This window comes from Caretta caretta, chromosome 1 (genome assembly GCF_965140235.1).
Source record: "Caretta caretta isolate rCarCar2 chromosome 1, rCarCar1.hap1, whole genome shotgun sequence".
Taxonomy (NCBI): Eukaryota; Metazoa; Chordata; order Testudines; family Cheloniidae; genus Caretta; species Caretta caretta.
In genome coordinates, this window is record NC_134206.1 from 16,689,927 (window position 1) to 16,717,855 (window position 27,929).

Sequence of the window (27,929 nt, forward strand, 5' to 3'; positions counted from 1 at the left end):
TAGAAGACCATTAATTTTACTGAAATAAGAATGCTCTACAAAGAGCAGCTATAACTAATGCATGTTATGTACATTGTAGCAGTGATTATGCCACCTGGTAGTTTCTGGTATTCCACAATAAACAAGTCATCCAGAGAGGGCAGAACCAGTTCAAAGAAAAATTCTCCTCAATACTGCGTCTGAAATAATTATAAGTGTCATAAATTCTAACCAGAAGTTTAAGAGGGGAATAGTTGTGATTGAAGCCGGTTCTCAGGTTGACTTCAGAAGAACAGATGGGTCTCTACCAACTGCTCCAGGCAGCCAAACTGACCTGCCTGCGCTGTTGCATGACTGTTCTTGCAGCTTCCCTTTGCTTCCCCATCAGAAGCCATTTTTCTGCAGGGAACATGAATTCTGCGCATGTGCAGTGGCGCAGAATTCCCCCAGGAGTAGAATATGGAGAGGAGAGTTTATCTGGCAGAAAACTGTCTAACAAATCAGAGTGCACAATGGAGTGGGATGAAAGGCAGCCTCAGCAGATCTGTTCATTGTTCTTGGCAACCAGAATCTCCTAAACCCAGGATAAGTCACAGTGAAGGTAGCTCTACCATACCTCAGTACAGTGCATCTACACTGGGAGTTTGCATCAGTGTTGTTACAATAGTGCAAAAATCCCATATGTAGACAAGACTTTAAATGGGTTCAAGGAAAACATCCCCTTTAAAATGCACTTAATTAATACCCCTCCCACCCCATTCCTCGCAAAAAAACACAAATAAGAACTGCCCAAAAAGAGCCCTGAGCAACTAAATGAGTCTTCCAAAGAAAATGATTGAAGGTTGCAACGCAAGCTTGGATTGTGAGATACAAAAGTCTAAGTTTATTAAACAATTTTGTTAATGTTTATTACAAAGACACAAAACAAGTCTCATCTGTGGGACTTCACTCTACCCTCTCCCCTACCCAGACTCTGTCAGTAAAAAGTGACAGACAAAAGATCTGAATAGATAAAGCTAGTTACTTGGAGGGCTAAAAATTTAGTTAGTTTTGCTTTGCATCCTCAGCTGACTTTACTTTTCTTTACCAAACTCCTGTTTCTATCATACATGGCTGACTCAGTGGATAAACAGATACAAAAATATGGACAAATTCTAGGACAACCTAGAATTCTGTTCTAATTACAATTTTGTTTCTTAATTCCTAGAATTCCTACAAAGGCTTCCTAGAAACGAGCCATGATTAGCCCCATTCAAGCATTAGATAAGAGGTGTTATTGTTTTTATCTTTTAAATAAAAACCCCACGGTGGTCACAGAAATATCAAACTCTGTTTTAAGCACATCTATAAAAGCATTTACAAACATGGATGTCCATGCTTAGGTCATTAATAGAGAAGTTATTAAAGAGGTTAATTCCCAATAGTCACTGCAATGCCTTCAGTTTTACAGCTTATTCTGGAAGTGCCAGGAGAGGAATCTGAAAGATACAAGACATGGGGTTTAGATAATTGGCGTTAATGAGGTTAATAATCTTTACAAAGAAGTCTTTACAAAGAAGTCTGAACAGCTGCTCGCAACAGCCTGGGATAACTATTCACTCTCAACATGTCCTGGGCCGCATTTTCAGAAGGGTTGGGCACCTGCAGCTCACACGGACTTCAGGGGGAGTTCTGAGTGGCCAGCTGGTCTGAAAAATCAGGCTGTATACACATACTACTTCTTTAAAAATCAATATCACCAAACTGCCAGTTTCATATATACAAAATTGTTTGAATAAAATGTGAACTTTTGTAAGTGGCATAAATAAAAAACTACTCTTGACAAATTTCACACTTTTATCATCAAAAAGTCTCCAAGAGCTTCCTCAGGCAACTGTGACATCTCATTTGCGTAATGAACAGGGACATGCAACGTTAGTTTCACATGAGGGTGTCACTTCAGAGGCATGGTGGTTCCTTGCTTTCTAAAGGATCACTGGGACATGATGTTCCTGCAGATTGTTTGCTCAGTCTGCTTGCAATGTTAATGAAACTAAAAAGAATTAAATCTAAAATGATTTGCTCCATAGCGTACTATGAAAATCTCAGTAAACTTCCTCTTTATTACAGTAACCTACAAGCCAAAAACTTGTTAGCACGGTGATTAGCAGAGACAAAGAGCTGTTTGTTTGTCACATGGATTCTGTGATTACTTGGGAGTTATTTTATAATTTCTTGTGTTTTGAACTTGGTTAAAATTACATCAGCAAACCAACCTGGTGGCCCATTCATTACAGGGCTTTTCATACCAAAGGCTCTCAAGTGCTTTATGAAGTGACGTAATACTTAGCACTACATACACAGATCACTTTATCCACCACTGAACTGAAGCAGCTGGTTAACTGCACAGCAACAGAGGTTAGGACAGGAAGCAAAGAATAGCAAAACCAATTAACACCAGCAACACCAAGTTCTGTAGCATTCTGGGGCATGTATAGTGTAGACTCAGGAAGAGAACCGCCAACTGAAGATATTATAACATAACATATGCTAGGTGCTTTGCCAGCAAAAGCATTACCAATACACAAGGCTTCTCATTTTAGGTTTTAACTGATAAACATCAATAAAACACCCGGATACAAAAAAATTAAATCAGTGTTTATCCAACAAACACCAGAACTGGTTACCCAATCTGTGTTGACTTCACCCCCTTCCCAGTGCAGTTTGTTTATATAGTCCCTACTCCCAGGCTTCTACCTAAGGGCTAGTCTTCACAGAGCACTAATGCAGACTTGGCGGGCGGGGGAGGTGGGGGGTGGTTTCTAAAGCACACAAATGTATTGCACATTAATTGTTCCATGTAAACTAAAAGTTCCCTAGGGTGCTTTCATGTAGTACTGTTTCAAATAGCACTATGTAGGTATACAAAGAGAAAGCCATGACACCCGCCCTCCCCCCGATTTTTGGACATCTACACAGAGCTTTACCACCACCACCACCGCCTTCCTCCCCCCAAAAAACCCAACAACCCATAAGCCCTACAATACCACTTCCTAGGCGTCCTTAGATGCCTCCAATTCTACTGCTAACCCAGCCTGACCCAGCTCAGCTTACAGTGTGACCATTTGGTGGTAATGTTAGTACAGAAAGTAGCGTGGTTGCAGTGATATTACCACCACAAAGGAAACCTGCCTTTAGATGTGGCAGATGGATTCTTAATCCATGGGTTGATAGCCCTTGGAGGGAAAACACAGCTCTCAGAACTCCATCTCTATGGTAATAAGAGCGGATCTCTTCAAGGTGCAGATGCCATGGGTATCCCTGATACAGAGCGAGGAATCTGGACATAGATGGAAGAGTGACAAGAATCTTGATGTACCCGTAATAGCTCCTCTTTGAACCACTCATTGCTTCAGGAGGGTGGCAGGGCTCTGTTACAGATCTCTGAGTGGCAAAGAGTAAGGGAGGCAGAGCCCGAGTCCCTACAGCAAAGAAGAAAGAGAATGAAAGCTTACTTCAGGGCCAAGCCTCCCAGGATCAGTATGTGACCAGGGGGACATTCAAAAGCCCCCAGATAGTAGGAAGAGCTGAGTCAGATGTACAAGGAGCAGCACACAGGAAGAATAAGTAGTAGCAGGGGAGAAGAGGGTGGGAAAGCCACATATGTACTGACTGTCCACACACCAGCACCCCATAGTGATTCCCAGCCTCCCCCTTGTGCAACCCCTGTTGAGACAGCTGCCTGCCTGCTTCCTAAACTTGCTAACTATTTTTGATTCATTTTCACTTGTCCTTTTTCAGCCATTTTTTGCACTAACTTTCGGTTAGTTTGTTGTTCCTCTCCTTTTTCCCCCCGCTCCCCAAAGGGTGACACGTTGCTTGGAGTGAGGCTGTCTAATGGTGGCTTCTTGAGGCAGGATTTTGTGCTCTTCTGGGTTGAGCAGGCCAGAGATGCTAAAGCCTATGCACTGCTGCCAGCACGTGTAAGCTGCTCCTGTGGCTGGCCACCTCAATAGCTGCTGCAGAAGCTGGAAGACAGGCAACTTTCATGGAACTGTACAAGCCCACTGCAGAATCTGTATGTGTCAGAAGTCAATTCTTCTCATCTTTTCCCAGATTAAATTGCTACCTGCCTGCCCGCTGCCCCTCCCTCCTGGGAAATACTGGCACACTTTGTTATCCCACTAAGATCAAACAGATGGAAGGGTGACATTGCAGAAGAGGGGACAAAGACTTTTTTCTAGACCTGCTCCAAAGCTGAAAGCTTTCAATGACACCTCCACTAAGAAAGAAGTCCTGTGCCACCCACAGTAAAATAAGAGATAGACTTGCCACAGAGTTCTACCCCCTTGAACAGTCTGACAAATCTTGTATGTTAAGGGGAAAAACAATAGATACCAGGGACAATAACTTCCCAGCAACAGACCCAGTACTTGTGTAGCTTCCAAGAGACTTCATGAGATCAGACAATTCACGTGACCCAAGGATCTAGATCTACCAACAGCCTAATCTACCTTTCTTTGAAGTGTGTAAGGTCAGTGCCTGAATAAGAAGGTAATTTAACCTGATCTGGCTGTTCATTTTACAGTTTAACTCGTTTCCAGAGTTTTGATAAACACTGTTAATTTTTTTTCAAAGTTGCTATATTTCTTCTTTTACTAGAAGATACAATCCCTGGTTTATTCACAGAACTCTCAATGGTTTCCAAAGTAATTTAACACAGGGACTTATGGTCAATTCTCAATTCATCAAACTACAAAGCATACGGCTCTGCAGGACTGAAGAGCCTCACACTGAAGGCAGAAAAAAAACTAAAGGTTTAAGCTTACAGCAGCATCCAACCTCCTCAGTGATCAACTTCTGCATCTTCAAACTGCCCTGCAACCACTTGTGCTGTGTCCACCTCCATCCCATCTGAAAACAAAGTCAAGGCAATGAAATACTGCAGCACTCACAAGCTGAACACAATGTGACAAAGTCAGTGCCCTCTGCTGGTGAGAGATTAGTGATGCAGGAGATACTAATATTGTGTTGACAGTATTCTAGGCAAGTTGAAAACACAGCAACTCCCCAGACCTATTTCACCTACTCTTAGCAATACCCCTTTTAAAAACGTCAGTCAGATAATAATAAGTCACTAAATTGCATGTTATAAAGAGATGCAAGGTTGTTAAACTGCAGTTTCTATTACTCTCCTAAGAAAACTTTTTTTTAAAAAGCAAGACCCTTATTTGTTTCACAGATTTGAACATTAGACCCCTGCAACTGAGATGGACACATGATTAGAAAGCATAACATTGCAGGTGTATATGAAGTAGTTTAGTCTCAAATAAAAATCAATCTAGGGCCTGTTCTGAGAACGTCTGACCACGCTCATTAGTCTCTCATGTAAAGCCATCATGTTGAGCAAAGTCAGGATTAGTCACTTTTTCTGAGATTTCTTGACACTGCAGCTAAATTCAGAAGATCAGCAGCCAAGGATCTATCATGGAATTAAGCAAACCCCAACCCAACCCACTCTTCAAGAACAGAGCAACAGCCAACAAGATCCAGGAAGGCTACTAAGCTTGCTCAGAACAGGTCCAAGCTGTGCCATACACGGTCCATTTTATTTCCAACATCCAGAATTTTGGGTTCAAAATCCAGACTGAACTTTGAGATGAAGGGAGATTTCACAAGAACAAATGAGATCATATAAAAACATTTTAATACAAATGTAATGTTCCACAAGTTTGTGGATTAAAAATATACACTAAGTTAACCTATAAAAAAGGAAAGAAAATGCAAAGGTAACGCTAAATAGAGTTGTCACTCAGCTGGGTCTCTTATTGCAACCCGTCACACGTACCCAGTTACCTTAGTGCTGTGCTCGGCTACAAAAAGGATGGGCTAAGGACAAAGTTTCACAGAATGTTTCAAAAGGGGTTAGGTAAGGGGCAGAGGGTCCCGGGGGACAGTCAGGGGGCAGTTGGATGGGGTGGAGGTTCGGGGGGCAGGGGCGCAGTCGGGACGGGGGGTTGGGTAAGGGGCAGAGGGTCCCGGGAGGCAGTCAGGGGACAGGGGGCCATTGGATGGGGTGGAAGTTTGGGGGTCATGGGGGGCAGTCGGGGTGGGGTGGGTTGGATAGGCGGTGGGATCCCGGGGGGCGGTTAGGGGTGGGGGTGTGGATAGGGGTCGGGGCAGTCAGGGGACAGGGAGCAGGGGGGGTTGGACGTTCTGAGGGGGGCAGTTAGGGGGCAGATAGGGGGCAGGGGCCAGGCTGTTTGGGGAGGCACAGCCTTCCCTACCTGGCCCTCCATACAGTTTCACAACCCCGATGTGGCCCTCAGGCCAAGAAGTTTGCCCACCCCTGATTTAGAAATTCTAAAAACCTTACCTGAACTGGTGCAAGCCTATATTCTGACACACACACTGCACATTTCTGACCCAGGGAAAAAGCAAGAGGTGCTACCCTTTAAAGATTAAATGGCTAATAGCCCACAGCTTTTCCCCCATGTTTTCTAATATTTGTCTCCAGGTTGCTAAGATTGCATTCACAAAGCGTATAACAGTGATCGACCTACAAAATAGGTATTTTAAATGATAATGGAAATACTTACACACCAATGTAATTTTTCTTAATGTTTCAAATAATGTTATTACTCACTGTTTATACCATGAAACCGGCTTCTTTTTCCCAAACACACACAGAAGTTTATGATATTATTGCTCACAAGCCAATTTCACCATTGCTACTGCCACATAAAGCTGCATGCAGCAGGGGTCAAGAAACCTCACTACCTGTAGTCTGGTGGAAAGGGGCACGTCTCACCTTCAAACTCTCTCACTGAATCTTCTGTTCGCACTCCAGCCATGTTGTACTGGCTGCTCACAGACTGAGCTAACATGCCCTCTAATCTCTCCAAAGTGGCTTGACCCTCTGCAGTTAAGTGTGACAACCCTTCTTCATATGTGTAAAAGGAAGGGATATCGCCTTGTCCTTGTTCTGCAAAGACAAATTTGTATTTAGCAGATATGAAGTTATAAGATACTAAACCACCTTAAAAAAAGATATTTCCGGACAGGGATCAGGTAACGTGTACTTATTTATTAACCAGGTAGGCTATTTTTAAACCAATAGTAAGAGTCAAACTGAAAAGGATTCACTAGCATTGACGACACAGCAGGATCTCTTGATGAAAACAACAGACCATTTAGAAAGAAATCCATACACTGTCTAAAATGCTTTTAAAAGAACTCTCTAATGAACAGCATTTTGCACTTTCATTTGCAGATCTCAACGTACTTCAATCAATACACTTCTCCTCAATGCTCCTGCAAGGCATTATAGCAGGTGACAGCCCTGCTATAGTTAAGGTTCAGACCAGATTTCTGTTTAAAGCCTGAATCTTTTAAGTGCTCTAAATTCAATACAGTTACTCAGATTGCCTTGAAATTTGCAGTGCCTCATGAGAGCACAGGTTTCCATTAGTAGACCAAATCTGGGGACATTTGACCAAGGGGTTCCCTAAATACAGGTCTCCCCCATACTAAAAAAATAAAAAACCCAGCCTCTTTTTTTTTTTTTTTAAAGTTGACACATCCTGGCAACTGATTTGTGCTTACAGATAGAGATCAAACAAGGGTGCAGATCCTTGCACCAGGATCTCAGACAATCAAGGGTTTCCCTGGCAACCACCAGCCCATTGGGGAAAATCACATTAAAACTTTATTTGACAAAGATTTTGTTACTGTACTGTAGCACATCAAAACCATCGTATGCTAAATGAGATGCTAATGAAATTACAGAGTATGGGGCAGAGACTAGAAGAGGCTGGATGGCATATTGCTAAAATCTGTCGGTCAGATATTAATTTTTGGGAAAATTATTTTGGCAAAACAATTAGATATGCAAATACGTGATGGCAAGGGAGCTGCATTTTAGAGGGTGGTGAAGTGGAAGGATTAGGGGTGAGAAGAGTCTGACCCCCCCTCTTTCAGCTCCCCGCATGGGAGCCAGGTTCTGCAGGGGCTTGCCTTACTGGGAGGGGGTCTGAGCCCCCGGTGCATGCCCCACCAGTGTGAGCTGCGATCTTGGTCTCCTGCATCCCAGAGTTGTTTGCGCCCCACTTTCTTCTCCCTTGTTTGTGCGCCAGTATTTAAGGCACCTCAGCACATCTATGAAGGTCTAACCCCCCCATCCCTCCCCATGTGAGCTGGGATCTGAGGAAGCCCTGCCTCTCTGGATGGAGAGCTTAGAATGGGCATGCTCAGAACAGATACTAAGACAACACTGCTGAGACTGGCATGAAAAGCTGGGAATGGGCACTGGGGAGTGGGGAAAAGAACATCCATGGACATGAATGGAGCCGTTCACAAGTCTCAGAGCTATTGTTTCAGGCTGTATTCAACTCCATAGGGTATTCAGCGGAGAACATCTCAGGGGGCCTATTAACGCTGCCCTGAGCCTGCAACTTGGGCAGAAATCTGAGAACAAAAATTTTTCCCAAATATTCATTAAGTTGTTTTTTAATTATTATTTTGGAAAAATGTAATCTGAGTACACCAGAATATTCAGAAGATGCTGAAACCATATCTGAAAAGAAAATAAATTACACACGCAAATGCTCACTGGGAGGGGAGTTGTGATTAAGGGTGCGAAAGTAGTTGGTAATATGGGAAGTGACGTTTGGGTCTACAGCAAGGGCAGAAGATAAATAGGAATGGATGGTAGAGGAGGGAAGAAGGCTTGGGGGACTCATCTCAGAGGGAAGGGGTCAGAACATAAGAACGGCCATACTGGGTCAGACCAAAAAGGTCCATCCAACTCAGTATCCTGTCTTCCAGCAGTGGCCAATGCCAGGTGCCCCAGAGGGAATGACAGACTAGGTAATCATCAAGTGATCCATTCCCTGTTGTGCATTCCCAGCCTCTGGCAAACAGAGGCTAGGGACACCATCCCTGCCCATCCTGGCTACAAGCCACTGATGGACCTACAATCCATAAATCTATTTAGGGATTAACTGGAGTGGGAGGGGAGAAGATAGGACAGGATGGACAAACTAATCCAATTTCCTTCTTTGACAGGGTTTACTGGCCTAGCAGACGAGAAGCAGTAGACATGATATATCTTGATTTTAGTAAAGCTTAAGCACACTAGGGAAATATGGTCTAGATGAAATTACTATAAGGTGGGTGCACAACTGGTTGAAAGATCGTACTCAGAGAGTAGTTATCAATGGCTCACTGTCAAACTGGGAAGGTGTGGTCCTGTAGGGGTCAGTCTTGGGTCTAGTACTATTCAATATTTTTATTAGAGACTTGGATAACAGAGTGGAGGGTATGCCTATAAAATCTAGATGACTCCAAGCTGGGAGGGGTTGCAAGCAGTTTGGAGGACAGGATTAAAATTCAGAACAACTCTGAAAAAACTGGAGAATTGGTCGGAATTCAACAAGATGAATTCAATACAAGTGCAAAGTACTTCACTTAGGAAGGAAAAAAAAATGCACAACTACAAAATGGGGAATAACGGTCTAGGTGGTACCACCACTGAAAAGGATCTGGTGGCGACAGTGGGTCACAAATGGAATGTAAGTTACCAATGTGATGCAGTTGGAAAACAGGCTAATATCATTCTGGGGTGTATTAACAGGAGTGTCATATGCGAGGAATGGGAGGTAACTGTCTTGCTCTACTCGGCACTGGTGAGGCCCCAGCTGGAGTACTGTGTCCAATTCTGGGCGCCATGCTTGAGGAAAGGTGGACAAAGTGGAGAGAGTCCAGAGAAGAGCAACAAAAATGATAAAAGGGTTAGAAAACCTGACCTGTGAAGAAAGGTTAAAAAAACTGGGCACGTTTAGTCTTGTGAAAAGAAGACTGAGGGGGGGAACCTCATAACAGTTTTCAAATATATTAAAGGCTGTTATAAACGGGATGGTGATCAATTGTTCTCCGTGTCCACTGAAGATGGTACAAGTAACGGGCTTAATCTGCAGCAAGAGAGATTTAGGTGAGACATTAGGAAAAACTAAGTTCTGGAATAGGCTTCCAAGGGAGGTTGTGGAATCCCCCATCAGTCGAGGCTTTTAAGAACTGGTTGGACAAACATGTGTCAAGAATGGTGTGAATTTACTGGGTCCTGCCTCAGCACAGGGGGTTGGACTTGATTTCTCTAGGTCCCTTCCAACCCTACATTTCCATGATTCTACTACATAGGGTAGCAGAAGTTGGGGGTTCAAGGAGGAGCTCATATCAGCCCTGAGTTCTCCCCTTCTGTGTGTGTGTGTGCTGAGATCTAGAGACCCCTAATCCCTCTGCAGCGGTTTGAGACCTCTGCTTGCCTGCTACATATTCTGGAATCTGGGACACCCTGCTCCACTTAGGGTGTCTGAGCCCCTTTCTCTGCCCCTCCATATGAACTGGGGTCTGATGTGCGGGGAATGAAGATAACGTTAAATAAGAATCCAGAAAAATAGTGAAGATACACTGTGGCCAGCCCTCCCATCCCACACACAAGTGATGCATATCGGGGAGGGGAACGGTTTGGAGGTGGTGTGAACTGGGTGGACTCAAGGTACGGCTGGCATGGCAAAGTCTGGCTGAGGCAGGGGCAGGAGTCCCAACTGGAGGTAGGTTAGTGGGAGTGACTGCCCAGTTCAGCATGCTACATAACCCAGGTAGCATGCAGCCCTCCAGCAAGCTGCAGCATAGGGAAGAAGATTGCACTGTGAAAAGTTGCTCCTTGCTAACTAATGGTTTCATGAGAAGGGGAGGGGAATTGGAAGTGTTGGCGGGGGGGAGGAGGGGAAGCTACACATTGTGGGGAATGGTGGGGCAGGGAGAAGGAGACACACACCAATCTTTTCTCACATGCTTAAAGTTATGGTGATAACCATATAAAACACATGGTAAAAGACAAAAACCACTATCTCCCCTGGGCGAACACATTTCACAAAAAGATTACTCCGCATCCGACCTCTCACTTCTTGTCCTCAAAGGAAACCTGTCAGAGGCAACTAGTGAGAGGGACACAAAGGGGGCACCAGCTAAAGGGGGGCACGTGACCTCCCCATGTGACTCATCCCTGCCCCGCCTCCAGTCCAGGACCCCCGCACTCTCCCCATCTCACATTACCTGGCAGGGGAGAGGGGCTCTGCTCCAGTCCCCCTGCACGTCCCAGGCAAGCAGCGTGGCCAGAGGCTGCCTGGGAGAGTCCAGCCGCTGCGTGCCGAACCAGGGCTGGAAGAGGAGGCCGAAAGAGGAGAGGCTCTACCACCGCCTCTTCCCATCCAGCTCTGGCCCTGCCCCTTCATCTCCGCAGCTGCCGGCCTTGCCCACCTCCCCACTCTACTATAACAAAACATGTAGGAGGGGGAGGAGCACTGCAGAATCACATGGCAACCATGTGGCCTAGTGGAAAGACCACTGGACAGGGACTATCCTTAGCTCTGCCACTGGCTTGCTTGGTGACCTTGGGCAAGTCACTTCATCTCTCCATGCCTCAGTTTCCCAACTGTAAAATAGGGATAAGGATGTGAAGCTGTTTGAGATCTACTGATGAAAGGCACTGCATAAAAGCTAGGTCTTTTGATTATTACCTAGCCACAGCTACATACAAACTGCAAACCTTGGTGAGAACTACAATTGCCTAAATGACCACTAATGCTTACCCACAACATTTCTCTATTTAAAAAAATAGGAAATTAAATGGCAAAAAATTCACTAGCACGGAGTTAAGGCTGCCCAGTGATAGCTCATGCCCTTCCTGAATACTGAGTTCAGCAAAACTCAAACTTCTGAAAACTAGGAAAGAGAGTGTAAGGTAATTGCCCAGGCTACCTTAACTCTGCCCTCTTTCAGCGATGCCCCAATACACCCAGAATACACACTGCCTTCTCACTGTAAACGACAGGCGTTACCTGCACTTGCCATACGCTCAAACACTGAGCCTACTCCCCTGACAGAATACCACACCTGTAAAATTTAACAACTATTTCATACCATTTTATAACCCCTTCCCACTCACTCACAGAATACCATCTCCACCTACACTCTCCTTTACTCCTCATTAAATCCAGACTGTTCTCGTACCCTATCTCACTACTGACAATACCCAGGGCAAAAAAAGGCCCCAGTGCCCTGTTGCTAACACAACCTACACAGTTCTTCACTGAAACAATGCAGACTGAAACCTCAAGGTATATTTCCTGTGACCACACACATGGGGGACTCAGCTCCAGATCTCCTCATATCACAATCATTGCTCTTCCAATCTGCTTTGACTTATTCCTCCCTGATTCAATACAGTTACACCTAAAACAGTAAATGCATAAAATTCCCAGGGACTAAAACCAACTCCAGGGGAGCAGAGTTAAATTGTGTGGGCATTTACCTTAATGCTGTATGTCCTTGTTTTCAGAAGTTTGAGTTTTGCTGAACTCAGCATTTGGAAAGAGCACAAGCTATCACTGGGCAACCATAACCCTGTGTTAAAGTCTTTTGCCATTTAATTACATTTTACATACAAAATATGTTAAGAGAACAGTAAGGTTGCAAAGTCGAACACTCAACATTTAGGAAATCCCAGAACCAGGTGGCCTGTGCAACCTTAATTCAGCCCCTTGCACATTTGGATTCTAGTACAATCTTTAATTATATGACCACATACTATCTCCCCACACAAGATGCACAGGATTAACGGTGTTCAGGGAATGAATCAGAGTTGTGTATTGAAGGAGACTGTGGTCTGTAGGGGCCCCACTTCCCTTGTTGCAGAAGTTGGAAGGTGTGTAGTGAATGAGACAGGGGGATTTCAGGAAGAGAAAGGATGGTCTCATGGTTAAGGCCGTTGAATGCTGTCCTGGAGAAGTTGATTTTATCCCAGTCTCTGCCACAAAGTTCCTATGTGATCCAAGGAAAGTCACTTAAACCGAGCTTATAATAAACTTCAAACTGCTAGAAACTTTACAAAATAGTTAGGAATAATACTTCCTGGTATACAAAGGAGGAAACAGAAATCAGTTGTCCAAGCTCTCCAGGAAAACTGTGTAATAGTGGAGAACAGAACCTACCTTTCCCGTTCTGTGCTTCAATCACACACACACTCCCTGAAAGTTCCCTTTATTACCATTTCTGGACCAGACTTCAATTGGCATTATTTACATGAGCAAATGCTTTATTTTAAGCAAGTGCTTTGCTGAATCAGGACCTTTTACCACCGACTCTTCCACAACATGGCTGGAACCACCTAGCAGTTATTGCCACGTAGAATCCCATCTCCAGCAAAGCAAGTTGCAGGTCATACCTCTGGAAGCAGGAGGAGCCTGAATCAGAGGAGAGCTGCTAGACAGGTCAAGTAGAGAAAGCTAGTGTGGTGCTATCAAGGGACTCTAAGAGTGTGTGTAAACTAACAGTCCACTACACATTATGTTCAAGTGACCAAGCCATAGGGTAGGTGTTGAAATCACATTAGCTTGTTGACTGGGAAGGCTGCTGTCAGTGTCTTGATGCTTCTGAGAATACAAACAAGGCTGTGTTTGGATTTTTGCTGAACTCCAACTAACACGCTACAGTCCAATTAGTGATTTTCTGCTCATTTCTGAGCTTCTACGCCCCAAAAGTACAATATAAAAAATTATTTACATTTTTAAAATGTAGATACCACCAGTAACAGCCAAGGAACTTCTTCTAAAAATACAATAGACACAATTCTTAACCTGAGAAAGGCCTTCTAAGACAGGCTCCAGATACACAAAAGTTGGTAGGAATTTAAATGGTAGCTTATCACTAACCATGGGCTTCCACGTCATACTCCTCCCCTTCGTAATCATTGTCTGAATCTTCATCTTCAGGGTCTGGGTGTAGGGCTTGGCATTCGCACATTGCTGAAAACATAGCTTCCACTGTAAAAACAAATCACACAGAATTCTCCCATTGGTGAATGGCCAAAACAGCTCTATAGACACATTCCAAGGCCAGAAGGGACCATTGTGATCATGTAGTCTGACCTCCTGTGTAACACAGACCATAGAACTTCCCCAAAATAAATCCTAGAGCAGTTATACATTAGTAGGGACGTGACAAAGATACTTGTTTTAACCAAACACTAAATATCTGCCCCTAAAAAAGGATGGATAGTAAATATAAGTCTTCAGACTGGGAGGGGTCTTCATCACATACATGGCAGCATCCAGGAGTGGTGAAAGGGCAGAGTAACAGAACCCCTCCACCCCAATACACCATGACAGCACTCAGGAGGTTCTGGGGTGGAAGAGGAGATCAGAGAGTGAAGAAAATAGGAATTCTCCTTCACTAAAGCAGCCACTGAATTAAAATTAAAAGTTACACTATACTAAGATTACAAACTCGCAAGCAAATTAAGTTACTGCTTTTTAGATAATTCCCTTGATAGTCTCTAAAGTCATCACAGGGATGAGAGATAAAAGTTCTGTCATGGATTAGAAATCATCTGAGACACAGAACAGAGTAGGAATAAAAGGTCAGTTTCCAGCATGGCAAGAAGTTAACAGCGGGGTGCCCCAGGAACCCATACTAGGGCAGGGAGGTTAATATATTTTTGAATGATCTGAAAGTGGACAGGCGGAGAACAACATTTGCATACAACACAAAATTCTCTTTAGTCAAGACAGAAGACGTCCAAGGAATGCCAGAGAGACATAAAAAAACTAGGAGAATAGGCATACTGTAAACCTTTTTCCCTGCACTTATGCATTTTTGAGTTTAGACTCACAGTAAATACCCAAAAAGAAAGCCTAGGTTTCACCCCTACAGAAAATTTCATCCCAATTTGCAGCAGTCAAGAAAGAAAAACAATGTTGGGACATATAAGGAATGACAGAAAAATACTGAAATCACTTTCCATAGATCAAGGGCACTCATTCACCCGGAATGTTGTGTTCATATATTGTCACCGTATCTCAGAAGAGACAGAGGGGAACTAGAAGAGGTTCAGAAATTGGCAATGGAAGTTGTTAGAGGTATGGAAAGACTGCCACAAGAGAGATTAAACTAACAGTAGTTAATGAACACATTTGTTACACTAGTAAAATGGCATTGTAGATGAATTAGGAGTTGCAGACATGTAGTCTGGTTATTCTCAGAATTATTATTCATCAGATATAGTCTGGGTATTCTTAGAAATGTTATTCAGCTACAAACTGCAACTGTACTAGAATACTCATTGAAAACTGACTGCCCAACACATCCCAGCCTTAACTGAGATACTAAGACTGACAATAAATTAAGCACAATCTACTTAAGGCTATTTCTAGAAAGGCAGAAGTCTAATAGTTACCAAAGGGTAGTGGGAGTAGGGTGACCAGATGTCCTGATTTTATAGGGACAGTCCCGATTTTGGGGTCTTTTTCTTATATAGGCGCTTATTACCCCCCCCACACCTCCTGTCCCAATTTTTCACACTTGCTGTCAGGTCACCCTAAGTGGGAGTCATGTCACTTGACCACTCTGTACCTCAACTCCCCATATGCGTCAAGTCCCTACCTCAAAAGGGTAGGATGGCTTAACTCAGTGTTCATAAAGAGCTTTGAATCTCTTAACAAAAAGCTATACCATTATCTTATTTCTTTACTTACAGGCTGATTTGTCACTGGGTACAAATCTGAATTCTGCAATTGGTTCATCATCATCATCACTGTCTTCCTCCTCTTCCCCTTCAGCCATGGGAGTTTCTTTTGGCTCTTCCTCTAAGGAATTCAAGTGTTCAAAAGAAATCTAAATGTTTGCATTTCCCCAAATTCTGGCCCACTTGTTCTTTTAATGCACATACATATTACATATATAACAGAATCAGGGACCTGGTTCCAAAATGAAGCAACAGTACCAGTGTCCCATAATAGAACTAAAGTCACATAAAGAACACACAGGCAAAGCATAGCTAAGGCCCTTGTCTGCCCTGCCTCTTAGGAATTTATAGGATTTCAATCACCATAATATCCTGGAATAGCACTGTAATTGAGCCCCTTTGCCTTACTTCTATTTGTAGTATAGGCAGGCCCAAATAAATGACTAAGGCCATGTCTATGCTAGCATCACAACTGTCTGAGTTACAACCATACTTACATATTTTTTTGCAAGTGTCCCCACTCTGTGTCCAATGGGGCAAGGGTTTCTCTTCTTCTAAATGCAGCCTATAGCATAGCTTTAAAACGATAATAGAAAAAGATACTCATCTACATGGGAATGCTTGTTTTCACCAGTCTAGCAGTTTCCCTGAACAATGTGGATTGGGAATTTTTTTCCCCCTATACTGTAACATCAAGGGTTATAGAGAAACCACAGTCCAGTCTGGTCAAGGAAACTGACCTAGACTCTTCCTAAAAACAACTGTGTTCAAAATATGGTTTTGTCTCTATATGCATGATAATTTCCAATTATAAGAATGACAGTAAGTAATTACTTGATATACCATGTTTATTTTATAGTGCTGTGATACAGTCCCCATTAAATCAGTCAGCTTTTTGGATTGGCCCAGTAACAACAGAGTTAACCCATGTTCAATTTCTGATCTCGCTGCTCCTTTTGCTAGGCAGGCACAGGTGGTGGAAGTGGTGGGTAGGAAGCATGCTCAGCCTCCAAGGAGCAGGTGTGGGTGGGTGCCTCATGACTTCTATGAGTGAAGTCTCTGGACAACTAAGAAGCAGTGCTGAGAAACTCTACAGAGATTCATGTTAGAGCAGTGGTTCTCAAACTGTGGGTCAGGATCCCAAAATGGGTCACAACCCTGTTTTAATGGGGTCACAGGGCTGGCGTTAGACTTGCTGGGGCCCTGAGCCGAAGCCCGAGCCCCACTTCCCGGGACTGAAGCCCGAGGGCTTCAGCTGTGGGGCTCAGGTTACAGGCCCCCTGCTGAGGTTGAAGCCCTTGGATTTCGGTTTGCCGCCCCACCTGGGGTGGTAAGGCTTTGGCTTTGCCTCACCCCCCTCATGGGGCTCAGGTTTTGGTCTCCCCTCCTACTGCTGTTGTGTAGTAATTTCTGTTTCAGAAGGGGGTCTCAGTGCAATGAAGTTGAGAATCCGTGTTAGAGGCCTGCTGCATTTTTACATCTACTGAAATAAATAAAATAAGGAAGATGGCTGTAACATGGAGAAAATACTATGGATCTTAACCAGCCACGCTACACAAAACATGGAAATTCCTGCAATAATTGAAGCAGTGAGGTTTTGCTTTAATGCCCTGAATTCCAACCAGCAGATAGCAGCAATATGGTGTTACAAACCAGGAATGGACTTGAAAACTAATTGTTCAGGTTTCCACAGGCTATAGAAGATTTACTGTAGCCTGAGTTTGCACGGAAAAATAGCCAAATTGCTGTTACAACACAGGGGAATCTCTCCAGGTAGATTTCAGAGTAGCAGCTGTGTTAGTCTGTACCTGCAAAAAGAACAGGAGTACTTGTGGCACCTTAGAGACTAACAAATTTATTAGAGCATAAGCTTTCGTGGGCTACAGCCCACTTCATTGGATGCATAGAATGGAACATATAGTAAGACATATACATATATATATATATATATATATATATATATAAATAAAATAGCTCATCTTAACTAATTAGCTTCTCAATTTGTATGGTAACTTCCAACTTATCTGCATGTGTGTGTATATATATAATCTTACTATATGTTCCATTCTATGCATCCGATGAAGTGGGCTGTAGCCCACGAAAGCTTATGCTCTAATAAATTTATTAATCTCTAAGGTGCCACATGTACTCTTGTTCTTTCTCCAGGTAGAAGCAGCTCTAGGTTCCCATGTGGTAATGCCAAAACTAAGAGCTTACCCTTATTTATTTATTTAATTCAAGAAGTTTACAAAGCTTTTTCTCTAACCTAGATTCACTCAACATTTTGGAAGAAGCGTAGTTAGAAAGAGAAGGATTACAGAACTTGAATAAAAAAATATATACATTGTCCATTTCTCCCTCACACGCTATCTGAACAAGGTTCAGTGGAATGACTGTCTTTTTGTATTAACAAGCAATAGGCTCCTTAAAATATACCTTAAACAGACATTATCAAAGCTGGGACACTTAATAATTTAGCTACCAAACTGCTCCTTTCCCTCCTCATTTGCTACCTGCACCTACTATGATGTTAGTGGGCTTCTTTCTTAAGGAAGCACTAAAAAAAAAAAAAGACTTTAAAAGGAAATTTGCGAAAAATATGAACTGTGCACACACTGTTGCTTCTTTAAGATGCATAAAAGTAGCACAAAAGACTCAGCCCAAAAACATTTTTTTATAAGTAGAAATCCATGTCTTGTCTAACCAGGAAGACTGTTAAATAGAGTATTTATTACTACATTATTACAAGTAAAGTTATGACATCAGAATCTTTAACAGTCCGAAAGCTGAAGCAAGTGACTGGAGAGTGGGGAAAGAGGAGAGATTTTTAGTCAGTTTATTTAAAACTTACTTTTAGTTTGTCTTCGTTGACACTTATTTAACTGCAAAGGACGAGTGTTGTGGAGAAAAAATGTTTTTGTTAAAAGAATACAACACCCTACCCTTTCAGCAGAAGTTCATCATATAAGAGCTCCAAAATCCCCAAAAGCACCTCGAGAAAGACAGACTTATCAAACCTGGTATTTCTAAAGGGGTTTAAAAAAAAACACCACTTTCAGGTCTCCTTTCTAGATCATGAAGAAACAAGAAAGAGCATAAGACTTAGTTTTCTTAAAAACCTCTGTGGGACAGCTTTAAAGATTCAGTAATAAGCTTCATACCATGAATTGCTCTTACACACCTGAAAGAATTCTGAATGAAGGCTTCCAGCGTAATTTCAAATCGCAGGCATGCAAACACCCATTCACTACCCAGAGGAAGGGAAGGAGTAGAGTAAGGGGAAGCAGTGGAGGAAAAGGGCATGAACACAAGTATCAAAGGAGCAGATAAGCAGGTTTTTATTCTGTTTAAATAGGACAAAGAGAGAAGGAACAACTAAAAACTGAAGTTTAATAAGAATACTCTCCTGCTATACATTTTAACAGGTCAAGAGGCAGGGTAGAAAATGTGAATAGTAAAAGTGTACAGTCAGGCTTCCAGAAAAGGCACAGCCTTTAAGAAAAGGAGAGTAATGGGGTAGAGTGTTTGAAATAAAAATTAAAAATTAAAAAACAAAAAACAAAAAAAAAAAAAAACCCCAAGTGTCAAAAGTATTGACACTTTTAAATCTCAATTTCCTCACTGTTCATTATGAACAGTTCAAGTGACAAATTACCCCAACAGGAAGACCATTTTCATTTCAGTTAGTTTACTGAACTACAAAAGGAAGGAAGAAGAGTATGTAACAATACAGACATACCATACCTTCAAATTTGGCATTCACCATGACATACAAATGTTCCCATGGATAGGCATTTAGGTCCCTGGAGACAGCATGTAAACTTATGGTGGGATAGTCCAAAGAGAAACCCAGTCCAGACTTATCTAACCATGAGAGGCGACTGGAAAAAAAAAAATAAGTCAAATTAAACAACTCCAAAGAAGTTCTGAGTCATGTGACTCAACCTTACAGATGAAGTTCAACAAATCAGAAACAATAAAATCTATGGAAGAGATACTGTAGGCAGCACTCATCCCACTTAGAACTGAACTAAGGCCCAAGAACTATGCTAACAGGTCCTTGTGTTTAAAATGAGACAACTTATGGTCACAGATACTATAACATTTTTTTTTTCTTTTTAACAAGAGATGGAGTGTGAATCCAAGTGTTCTGGACAAGTTTCATCTTGGATTAATACATTCTGATACATTTCATTTTCTGTCCTTTACTCCTATATGTGCTGTTGATATCTTGCACCCCAGAGGTAGCTGCACCAATCCAGGAGTATAGTCCATACCTCAGTTTGTAAAGTGCTTTGTGATCTTTCAAAACAAAGAGATCATCATAAAATAAGATCTTCCAGAAGTTGTGGTGAGGATAACAAATGCAACATCAATACAGCTTACATCAGTGAGTGTAAATGAGTTTCTATGGGACATCAGGAAGAAACAGGATTTGATGAGGTGGGGAATCACTTTCCTAATTATGATAGGCAAGCTGTTTCTTTCCTAAGTTTTAAATGTTGACAGCTGTAAAAGCACTGAGTCTGTACTTGGATCTAATGCCTCATTGTATTCAGCAGCGCCTGGTTCTCCCACACTATGGAACTCCAGTAATGTAACTGGAGTGCATACTGGCTCATTCTATTCATTGCTAGTAAATGGCTCTGGTAGAAGCCTCCCAACACACTATATGAGGAAGCAGGGAGAAATATTTGTGTAGACCTCAGACAAAAGTCTATTGAAAGCAAAGTAAAAGGCGCAACTCAGTATTATGCATATTGACAGCACATGTCTTTGGCCTAGTCCACACCTAAAACTTAGCTTGGCTTAGCTACATTGCTCAGGACAGTGACGGCAGCACAATTACCTGGTTTATAACTTGGATTTCAGCACAGATAGCTAGTTTACTTATTTCAGAGTAACAGCCGTGTTAGTCTGTATTCACAAAAAGAAAAGGAGTACTTGTGGCACCTTAGAGACTAACCAATTTATCTGAGCATAAGTTTCCGTGAGCTACAGCCTCTAAGGTGCCACAAGTACTCCTTTTCTAGTTTACTTAAGAAGTGTGTCTCTAAGCTCCCCAGGGCAGTTCTACAGCACTGGGCATAGTCAGCAGTTAAATGAGGAAGAGCCGTGCCCAGAAAGGCAGAGGAGCAGATCGCTGTACAAGAGTCCAAGAAGAGAGCCCTAGCCAGAGGGAGAGAGAACATCCTGGGATAGCCTAGAGATGGAGGGACCGGGAGCAGACAGGCAGGCTGGAAGCGCTGCTCCACACTGTGTCTAGGTTGCAGGCACAAGGCTCTGAGCCAGCAGTGGGCTTCAGGCACACAGCGAGCATCCCCAGAGCAGCACTGGGCATCCATGGGATTCCCAACACAGCCTCCGTGCCCGACACGCTATTGCAGACCGCTACTGCTCGGATAAACACCCTGAAAGGGGCGAGAGCACGGAGCTCTGAAAGTAGAAGTCTGAAAACGGAGCAGCCCCACCGCACCAGGGCCCGCCCCGGCCAGGTCCCCTCGCCCGGGCCCGCCCCCCCGCCGCCAGGTCTCGACCCACCCCACCCGCCGCCGCCCGTCTCCTCGCCAGGGCCCACCCCGCCCCCAGGCCAGGTCTCCAAACCAGCCTCCCCCCCCTCCGGGCCAGGTCTCGCCCCCGCTCCCCGGCCAGGGCTCACCCCGCCCCCAGGCCAGGTCTCCTCACCAGCCTCCCCCCCGCCCCGGGCCAGGTCTCGCCCCCGCTCCCCGGCCAGATCTCCTCGCCAGGCCCCCCCGGGACAGATCTCCTCGCAGGACCAGGTCTCCTCGCCCCCGCCCCCCCCCGGGCCCAGGTCTCCTCGCCCCCCGGGCCCAGGTCTCCTCGCCCCCGCCCCCCCCCGGGCCCAGGTCTCCTCGCCCCCGCCCGGCCAGGTCTCGCCCCCACCCGGCCAGGTCTCCTCGCCAGCGCCCCCCGGGGCCCACCGCCAGGTCTCTCCCCCCCGCGCCGCCGCCGCCCGGTCTCCTCGCCCGGGCCCGCCCCACCCATCGCACCCCCAGCCAGACGCTGCGCCTCACTCGCCCCTCCCCCCAGCGGCTCCCCGGGCCGCACCTCTCGGCGATGTACAGCGTCCCGGTGCCCAGCCCGCGACCTCCCAGCACCGCCTCAGTGTCGGGCTGCTGCTGCCGGACCCCCTCGGCCGGCGGCGGGAACCGCTTCAGGAAGCTCATGGCAACCGTCTCCCTCCGCCCGCCGCTCCGAGCCAGGCCGCCGGAAGCGGAACCGCCGCTCTGGCCATCGATATGCCGAGGCCCGAGCCGCTCTAGGCAGCGCTCTATGGTGAGGAGGCGGAGCGCTCGCCCCCCCTGAGGCCGCACGGCGGCCGCGGCGAAGCCCCGCCCCTTTGCGCTCGGCAGCGGGCGTTCCAGTACCCCCAGCCCGGGGGCGTCACGTGCCCTGCTGTGTTATTGTAGGGTCTCCTGCGAGGGGCGCCGTTTGGGTCTGTGGCACCTTACAGGCGAAGAGGCGTAGCGGAGCATAAGCCTTCGTGGGTGAACACAGGGGTGCATGCATCCCACGAAGGGGGTCTTCACCCACGAAAGCTTCTGCTCCGATACACGTCTGTTAGTCTGTACGGTATCACAGGGCGCTTTGCTGCCTCTGCCCGGGGAGGCTCGTCTCCCAGCTGTTACTGGGCCAAACCCCACGGAGCTTGGTCCAGACTGGCCCAAGGTGCTAGGGGCGTGCGGTCGCACCAGGCGGTGGGTCACTCCAGTGCCGGCAGCAGGGGGAACGGCCGGGAACAGGGGAGGGCCCATGCCCCGGCCGCCGTGGAGGGTCATGCTTCGGAGACCTGTCTCCACAGCAGCAGCCAGTGCTGAGTACGCAGGAACTAGGGCAGGAACGTGAAGACACATAAACCCTGCAGTGGGGAGGCCAGGTCTACACGCAAAAATAAGTTGGCTTTACTACATTGCTCAGGGATGTGAAAAATCCACACGAGTGGTATAGTTAAGACGACCTCAAACCCTCCCTCCCCCCGTGGACAGGGTTAAGTCAAGAGAAGAATTTGTGTTGATTTAACTATCAGCTCCTGGGACCGTGGATTACGTATACCCAACAGGAGACAGGCCCTGTGGCAATAGCACATTCAGGGACCTTCTACCAACCCCTCTAGGAAACCACCCGATGTGACATGTGCAAGAGAAATGCATGTTATAGACTCCTGTGAAACACAACAATGAAGGAATGAGAAAGCTGAGCCCCTGGAGCCTGATTTTATTTCTACAGAATACAAATAATTGCTATTGTCTTACATAGGAATTACTCTTATTCTGTGGCAGGAAAATAGGATCCCAAAACATGACAGTTAACACTCTTAACTCTGAACATAAAGTAGCAGAGGACCTTTAACAATCTGTTCGACCTAAAGACACCCAGTCCTTCCGAACAGAGGTGGAAAAAATCATTGTGGAAATTTATTCATTCAGGTGCAAAGAGCCATTGTGGTGGTGACGACGGAACTTACGAGATTTCATGCACACACCACAAAAAAGATAGTGACAAGCAAAGTTTTACAATGCAGCTTTGGAGTTGCCTCTGTTTAGGGAGAGGGCCCAGTGCTGCTCCCAGGTTAGCCGCTAGTTTCAGCAGCGGCTGGCACACTTTTCTATTTGAGCCTTCCACACTCTGCAGTTGATTGGGAAAGGAGTACCTACAACCCATCCACCAGCACAACTGCTCTCTCCTGTGTTCTTCTGTCCCTTTTTACCCTCTCTCCTTTCCTATCTGCAAGATTTTTGTTTTGTCCCTATTTCCATCCTGCTGGCTGATGCCTTCCACTGTCTGTGCCCACACCCACTGGAAGCATACATGATGATCTTGCTGCTTCCAGGGCAGGCAGGGGGTAGAAGACTGTAGTGGCAACTTTTTAGGTATAGACCTATAAAGTGAACGCTAGCGGATGAGACTGCATTGTGCACCAGGACACTTGCTACAGGAACAGAGAGAGGGAGAAGATGAACATTTCCAAGGAGGTACTTGCCCCACATACCCCTACCTTTCTACAGGGACAGAGGGGTTGTCCTAGGCATACAGCAATTTCTGAAGCATCTGGCTCCTTTACCCTCCATAAAACAGGATGGAGGTGGGGGAAGAGAGAGAGGGAGATGGGGAAGAGAGCAATCCATCATGTTCCATATTTGATTCAAGAGGTTCTTTGCACTACTCATTGACCACTGAGCCAGGTTATTTTCCAGTGCACAGTCACTGATCTTCCATCAAGTATATACAACTCTTTAATAAATAAAATGAGGGGGGATTTCACCCAGAAAAATCTGTTTTCTTGCTTTTGGGTTTAGGGTCCCGACCAATTGGTGACCTGACTTCAAAACACACCTCCAGTCTGGGTTTCAGAAAGCATGTGTCTTTCGCCGTTTCTTTTTTAAAACATTATCATCTAGAAAACAAAAAGCAAACAGAAGTGTTACAGTCAGCACCAGTTCAGATACAAGAGATGAACCTACTCAGTACACCTTAGTGACAATGCAGAGAAACTAATGGAGGACACTAGTTAAGGCATGGAGGCCTCAACATGAAAGGTGGCAAATTTAAGAGGGAAAAAAAAGAACAAAGTAGCTCTTCTGTGATCTTCATCGCAGCATGTAAACTGAGTTATTAGTTAGATAGGCAGAGGCCCAGGCCGCATTCCACCTTGAAAGCTAAAGGTAGGAAAGTCATATATACACCTTACTATTTAACTTACCCTTTGATGACTGTGTGGGTACTTCTTGAGATATGAGTTTGGAGGCCTGGAATCAGATTCTGCTGGGAAGCTAACTACATCACAAGCCTCTACTACTTAGCCCACTTGTTGGCAGTCTCAGGACTGAGGTTAGTGACTTTGTGGCTCGGAAGACTAGACTACCCTCTCAGAACTAGGCCCTGTCTATACTGGGTTTGTTTGGACCCTTTTAACTATACCACGGCAAGTCCCTAGTGTAGACATGCTGTACTGGTCTAAAGTGGGGGCTTGCACCAATACAGGTAACTTACTAAATCAAGTTTCACCAGGAAAATGTGTCTGCATTAGGGGTTTGCACCAGCATAATGACATCAGTGGGGCTACACCAGCGCAAATTTCTTGTCTTCTTGAGGTGACCCCTCCACATTGCACAAGACACGTCCACTACAGATCATGAACTAGAGGTTATGAAGCCACCATTTCAATTTGACCCCTGCCCGGCTTCTTAATATACAGACCATCCTTAGGCATTTTCCACTGCTTCTGGGGCAAAATGGAAATCCTGCATCAGATTCAGAAGAATTTTTTAAATGGAGGGTTTTTATTGAGTACAAAATTTAAACCAAACAACAGTACAGTGACTTGTGTTAAATTGAAGTTTACACTCCTTCCATACACACACTTATTTTCATTGTGCCACAGATTTCTGTGCTGACCATGAATAACTACCTTGCAGAAGATGGTATGGGGGCGGAGGGTGGGGAGGGTTAGAGTTTGGATAGGAACTGAAGGGTAGATGGTTTGGATACGGCAGCTATTAAGGGCTTTTAGCACTTGGGAGGGGAAAAATCTATAGTATCTTTCCCTGTAACAGCCAGCTGACCCATATGCCAGCATTTGCCGCTGGATCTAACAATAAGCTCATTAATTGGTTCCTGCTAAAATAATCAGTGAAAGCCAACACTGACATTTCCATTCACCATTATTAATCTTCAGTGTTACAACACTGAGATACTGAGATAAATGGGAAGTTCATACCCTTCAGAGAAGTCATCTTAGGTTGTCTACAGTTTCAGTAAGGAAAACACATTGCAGCCATTTTACACAGTTCATAGTCGAAAGCTTTTCTTCCCAGCCGCAAGGGCTAGAAACAAAGTTTGTTTTAAATGCTCTTGACTTATATTTAGATTTTAAGATCTGGGGGACAGGGGCCATCATTTTGTTCTGTGTTTGTACAGCACCTAGCACACTAGGGTCCTGGTCCATGACTGAAGCGCCTAGATGCTAACACAATACCAATACATAATAAACAACAATAAATCCAAGCCTGGCACAATCCTGCAGCAAGTAAATTTCACTGTATCCCAAGAAAAATAAGGGCCTAGATTTAAAGTATACTGAGAGTAGAAGGAAATAGGTTAAGAGAGACTTCACAGAGGCTAAATTCAAATTTATCTCCAATTCAGCTCCTGCTTTCTTCCATACTTTCTGGGGCTGTTTCCTGGTTGGCCACTAAAAACTCCTTTCCTTAATGTTATGATTGCCCATTGCCATAAGCACCTATCAGACCGGCTATCACAAGCTGTAAATACATTTCTCTATAGATTTGTCGCAGTTAGTGGTTCTAATATTCTCTGCAGGACTTGGCTCAGCCCAGATGCACCTCTTGTCATGCATGAATAAGTGAACAAAGAAGCAGAGCTCTTGCAGTCCCATCTGAAAGCTTCAGAGCCTTATGCCTGGAATTGTCTGGCTTGGATATCATATTGCTGGTTGTAAGTTATGGCTAAAAAGCTGTGATCCATGTCAGGAGATGCTGACGACACCTGGAAAACCTTGTCTATACAAACAGAGTTCATGGCTGTAATTCATCACTGGTACAGCTCCACCGGTAACAGAAATGGTGGGAGCTGTAGCATAGACATGGCTTAGGTGTTTTAACCACAATAATGCTGTGGTAAGAGAGACACTGAACCAAACCGCTTTCACCACTAGGTGAGCTGCACCATTAAGTGGATTATGGCAGACAAAGCTGAAGCGGTTAAGAAAAATGAATATGTGGAGTGATCAGAGCCTATTTACAGCATCACATAAATGGCATGCTGTCTCCAGCTCAGAACTGCATAGACAAAGCTTACTCTGCCTACCTTGAGAATCTACCATTTATCTGTATCCTCTACATTTTCTTCTCAGATGCATGAGTTTGGTTCTTTCGTGTCCATACAAAATGATGTTTCCACTTTCAAATTCAAGATGACCCCCTTCCTGTATTAAACTCTTCTTAATATTAGGGTCGCTATAGCCACACTGTACTGCAGAAAAAGAAGAACTATTGTAGATTTAGGCGTTTCTTCCACTTGTGTCAGTGCTTGGCAAAATCCAGTTGGTTTGGAACTCTGTGTAGGGTCATTGAACATCATTTTTGTGTACCACTTACACAGTCCATTCCTCCTTTGCCTCCTAATACTCCAACAAAGCAACAGGTTCCAGCCAGGATCTCCCCTTTCCAAAAGTCTCCATAAACCACATCAGGAAAAAAACATTACAAGCGATAAAGGTTCCCAATCAATTTACTTGCCATCAACATGATTTTAAGGAATCATCAAATGTGGTTCCTTTCCTAAACTGGACCTTTAACTGCAGCTGTTTCTTTAAGGAGGCCTCTTGTCAAGCACCAACATTCCATTCCCCAGGTCTCAGCAAAGTTGATCCTTTTTCAGGTTATGTTTAACCTGCCTCTACAATCCAATTACTGAACTCTGATCTAGGAGATTGTGAACCTCTGACCAAGGCACCCATAAATGTCTGACAGGCTCTGTTGACAGACTGGCTTCAGATGTCTCACTTTGAGGAACTTATTTAAGCCTTACAATGACAAAGATTTTGTACAAACATGGGTCTAGTTAGTCAAAGAGAGCAGGTGGCAGCAGAGCTAAAGCAATAAGGGCCAGATTTTTAAAGATATTTAGGCACCTAGTGGGATTTTCAGCACTTAGATGCCTAAAACTCACTGCTTTCCATGGGTGGTAAGTGCCCCAGATGCTTTTGAAAAATCACACCAGGCACTTAAATTAGGATTACCATATGTCTGTATTTTCCTGGACATGTCTGGCTTTTTGGTTCTTAAATTGCCGTCTGGGAGGAATTTTTAAATATCTAAAAATGTCCGGGATTTTGCCATTATTATTTTTCCCACAAAGAACAGTTGATCATTCAAGAAAGAGAGAGTGAATGTTGATCACTTGAAAGTGCCCACTTCCCCCCCCAGCTCCCAGTGCTTGCGCCATGAAACAGCTGTTTTGCACAGCTGGGAGGGAGGGGGAACGTGGTACGCTCAGGGGAGGAGGCGTGGCCAGGACGGGGATTTGGGGAAGGGGTCTAATGGGGCAGGGAGGGGGCGGAGACTTTGGGGAAGGGGTTGGAATGGGGGCAGGGAAGGGGAGGAGTTGGGGCGGGGGCCGGGAGCGGGGGGGCACAGCAAATACACCCCTGCACCCCTCATTGGAGTGTCCTTTTTTTTGAATATTCAAATATGGTAACCCTACTTAAATCCCTTTAAAAATCTGGCCCTAAGCAGCTAGTCTCTCAATTTGCCACTCTGGATCAACTAATAGAGCAGCCCTATATTTATTTTTAAAAATAGTATATTTAGAAGATATACAAAGAAAACTGATAGCAAAGACCAGT

General features: G+C 44.6%; 2 protein-coding genes across 3 annotated transcripts in view; both read right to left on the minus strand.

Moving 5' to 3' along the window:
* Positions 1-839: 839 nt before the first annotated feature.
* Positions 840-21,789, minus strand: CLNS1A (chloride nucleotide-sensitive channel 1A). Of its 2 annotated transcripts, XM_048840366.2 has the most exons (7): positions 21,611-21,786; positions 19,286-19,422; positions 15,552-15,662; positions 13,731-13,841; positions 6,770-6,943; positions 4,788-4,872; positions 840-1,457 (listed from the first exon to the last, which is right to left on the minus strand). In XM_048840366.2, the coding sequence occupies exons 1-6, from the start codon at positions 21,727-21,729 to the stop codon at positions 4,805-4,807; spliced, it is 720 nt and encodes a 239-aa protein (XP_048696323.1). In that variant the 5' UTR covers positions 21,730-21,786; the 3' UTR covers positions 840-1,457; positions 4,788-4,804. The 2 variants fall into 2 exon arrangements, with proteins under 2 accessions (XP_048696323.1, XP_048696330.1); XM_048840373.2 differs by lacking the exon at positions 6,770-6,943 and having other exon boundaries at positions 21,611-21,789.
* A 968-nt stretch (positions 21,790-22,757) lies between these two features.
* RSF1 (remodeling and spacing factor 1) overlaps positions 22,758-27,929 on the minus strand; it is a 123,751-nt gene continuing 118,579 nt past the window's right edge. Inside the window, exon 16 of the mRNA XM_048840522.2 lies at positions 22,758-23,957. Within this exon, the coding sequence (XP_048696479.2) occupies positions 23,911-23,957 (47 nt within the window). The 3' untranslated portion in view covers positions 22,758-23,910. The remainder of the gene's footprint in view (positions 23,958-27,929) is intronic.

Bases quoted from the DNA above. Each gene is read 5' to 3' on its own strand.
- CLNS1A (XM_048840366.2), bottom strand. From the start codon at position 21,729: ATGAGCTTCCTGAAGCGGTTCCCGCCGCCGGCCGAGGGGGTCCGGCAG. The intron at 15,663-19,285 runs GTATGGTATGTC...TGAATTCCTTAG, and splicing joins GGTGAATGCCAAATTTGAAG to AGGAAGAGCCAAAAGAAACT. The intron at 13,842-15,551 runs GTAAGTAAAGAA...TTGTTTTTACAG, and splicing joins ACCCAGTGACAAATCAGCCT to TGGAAGCTATGTTTTCAGCA.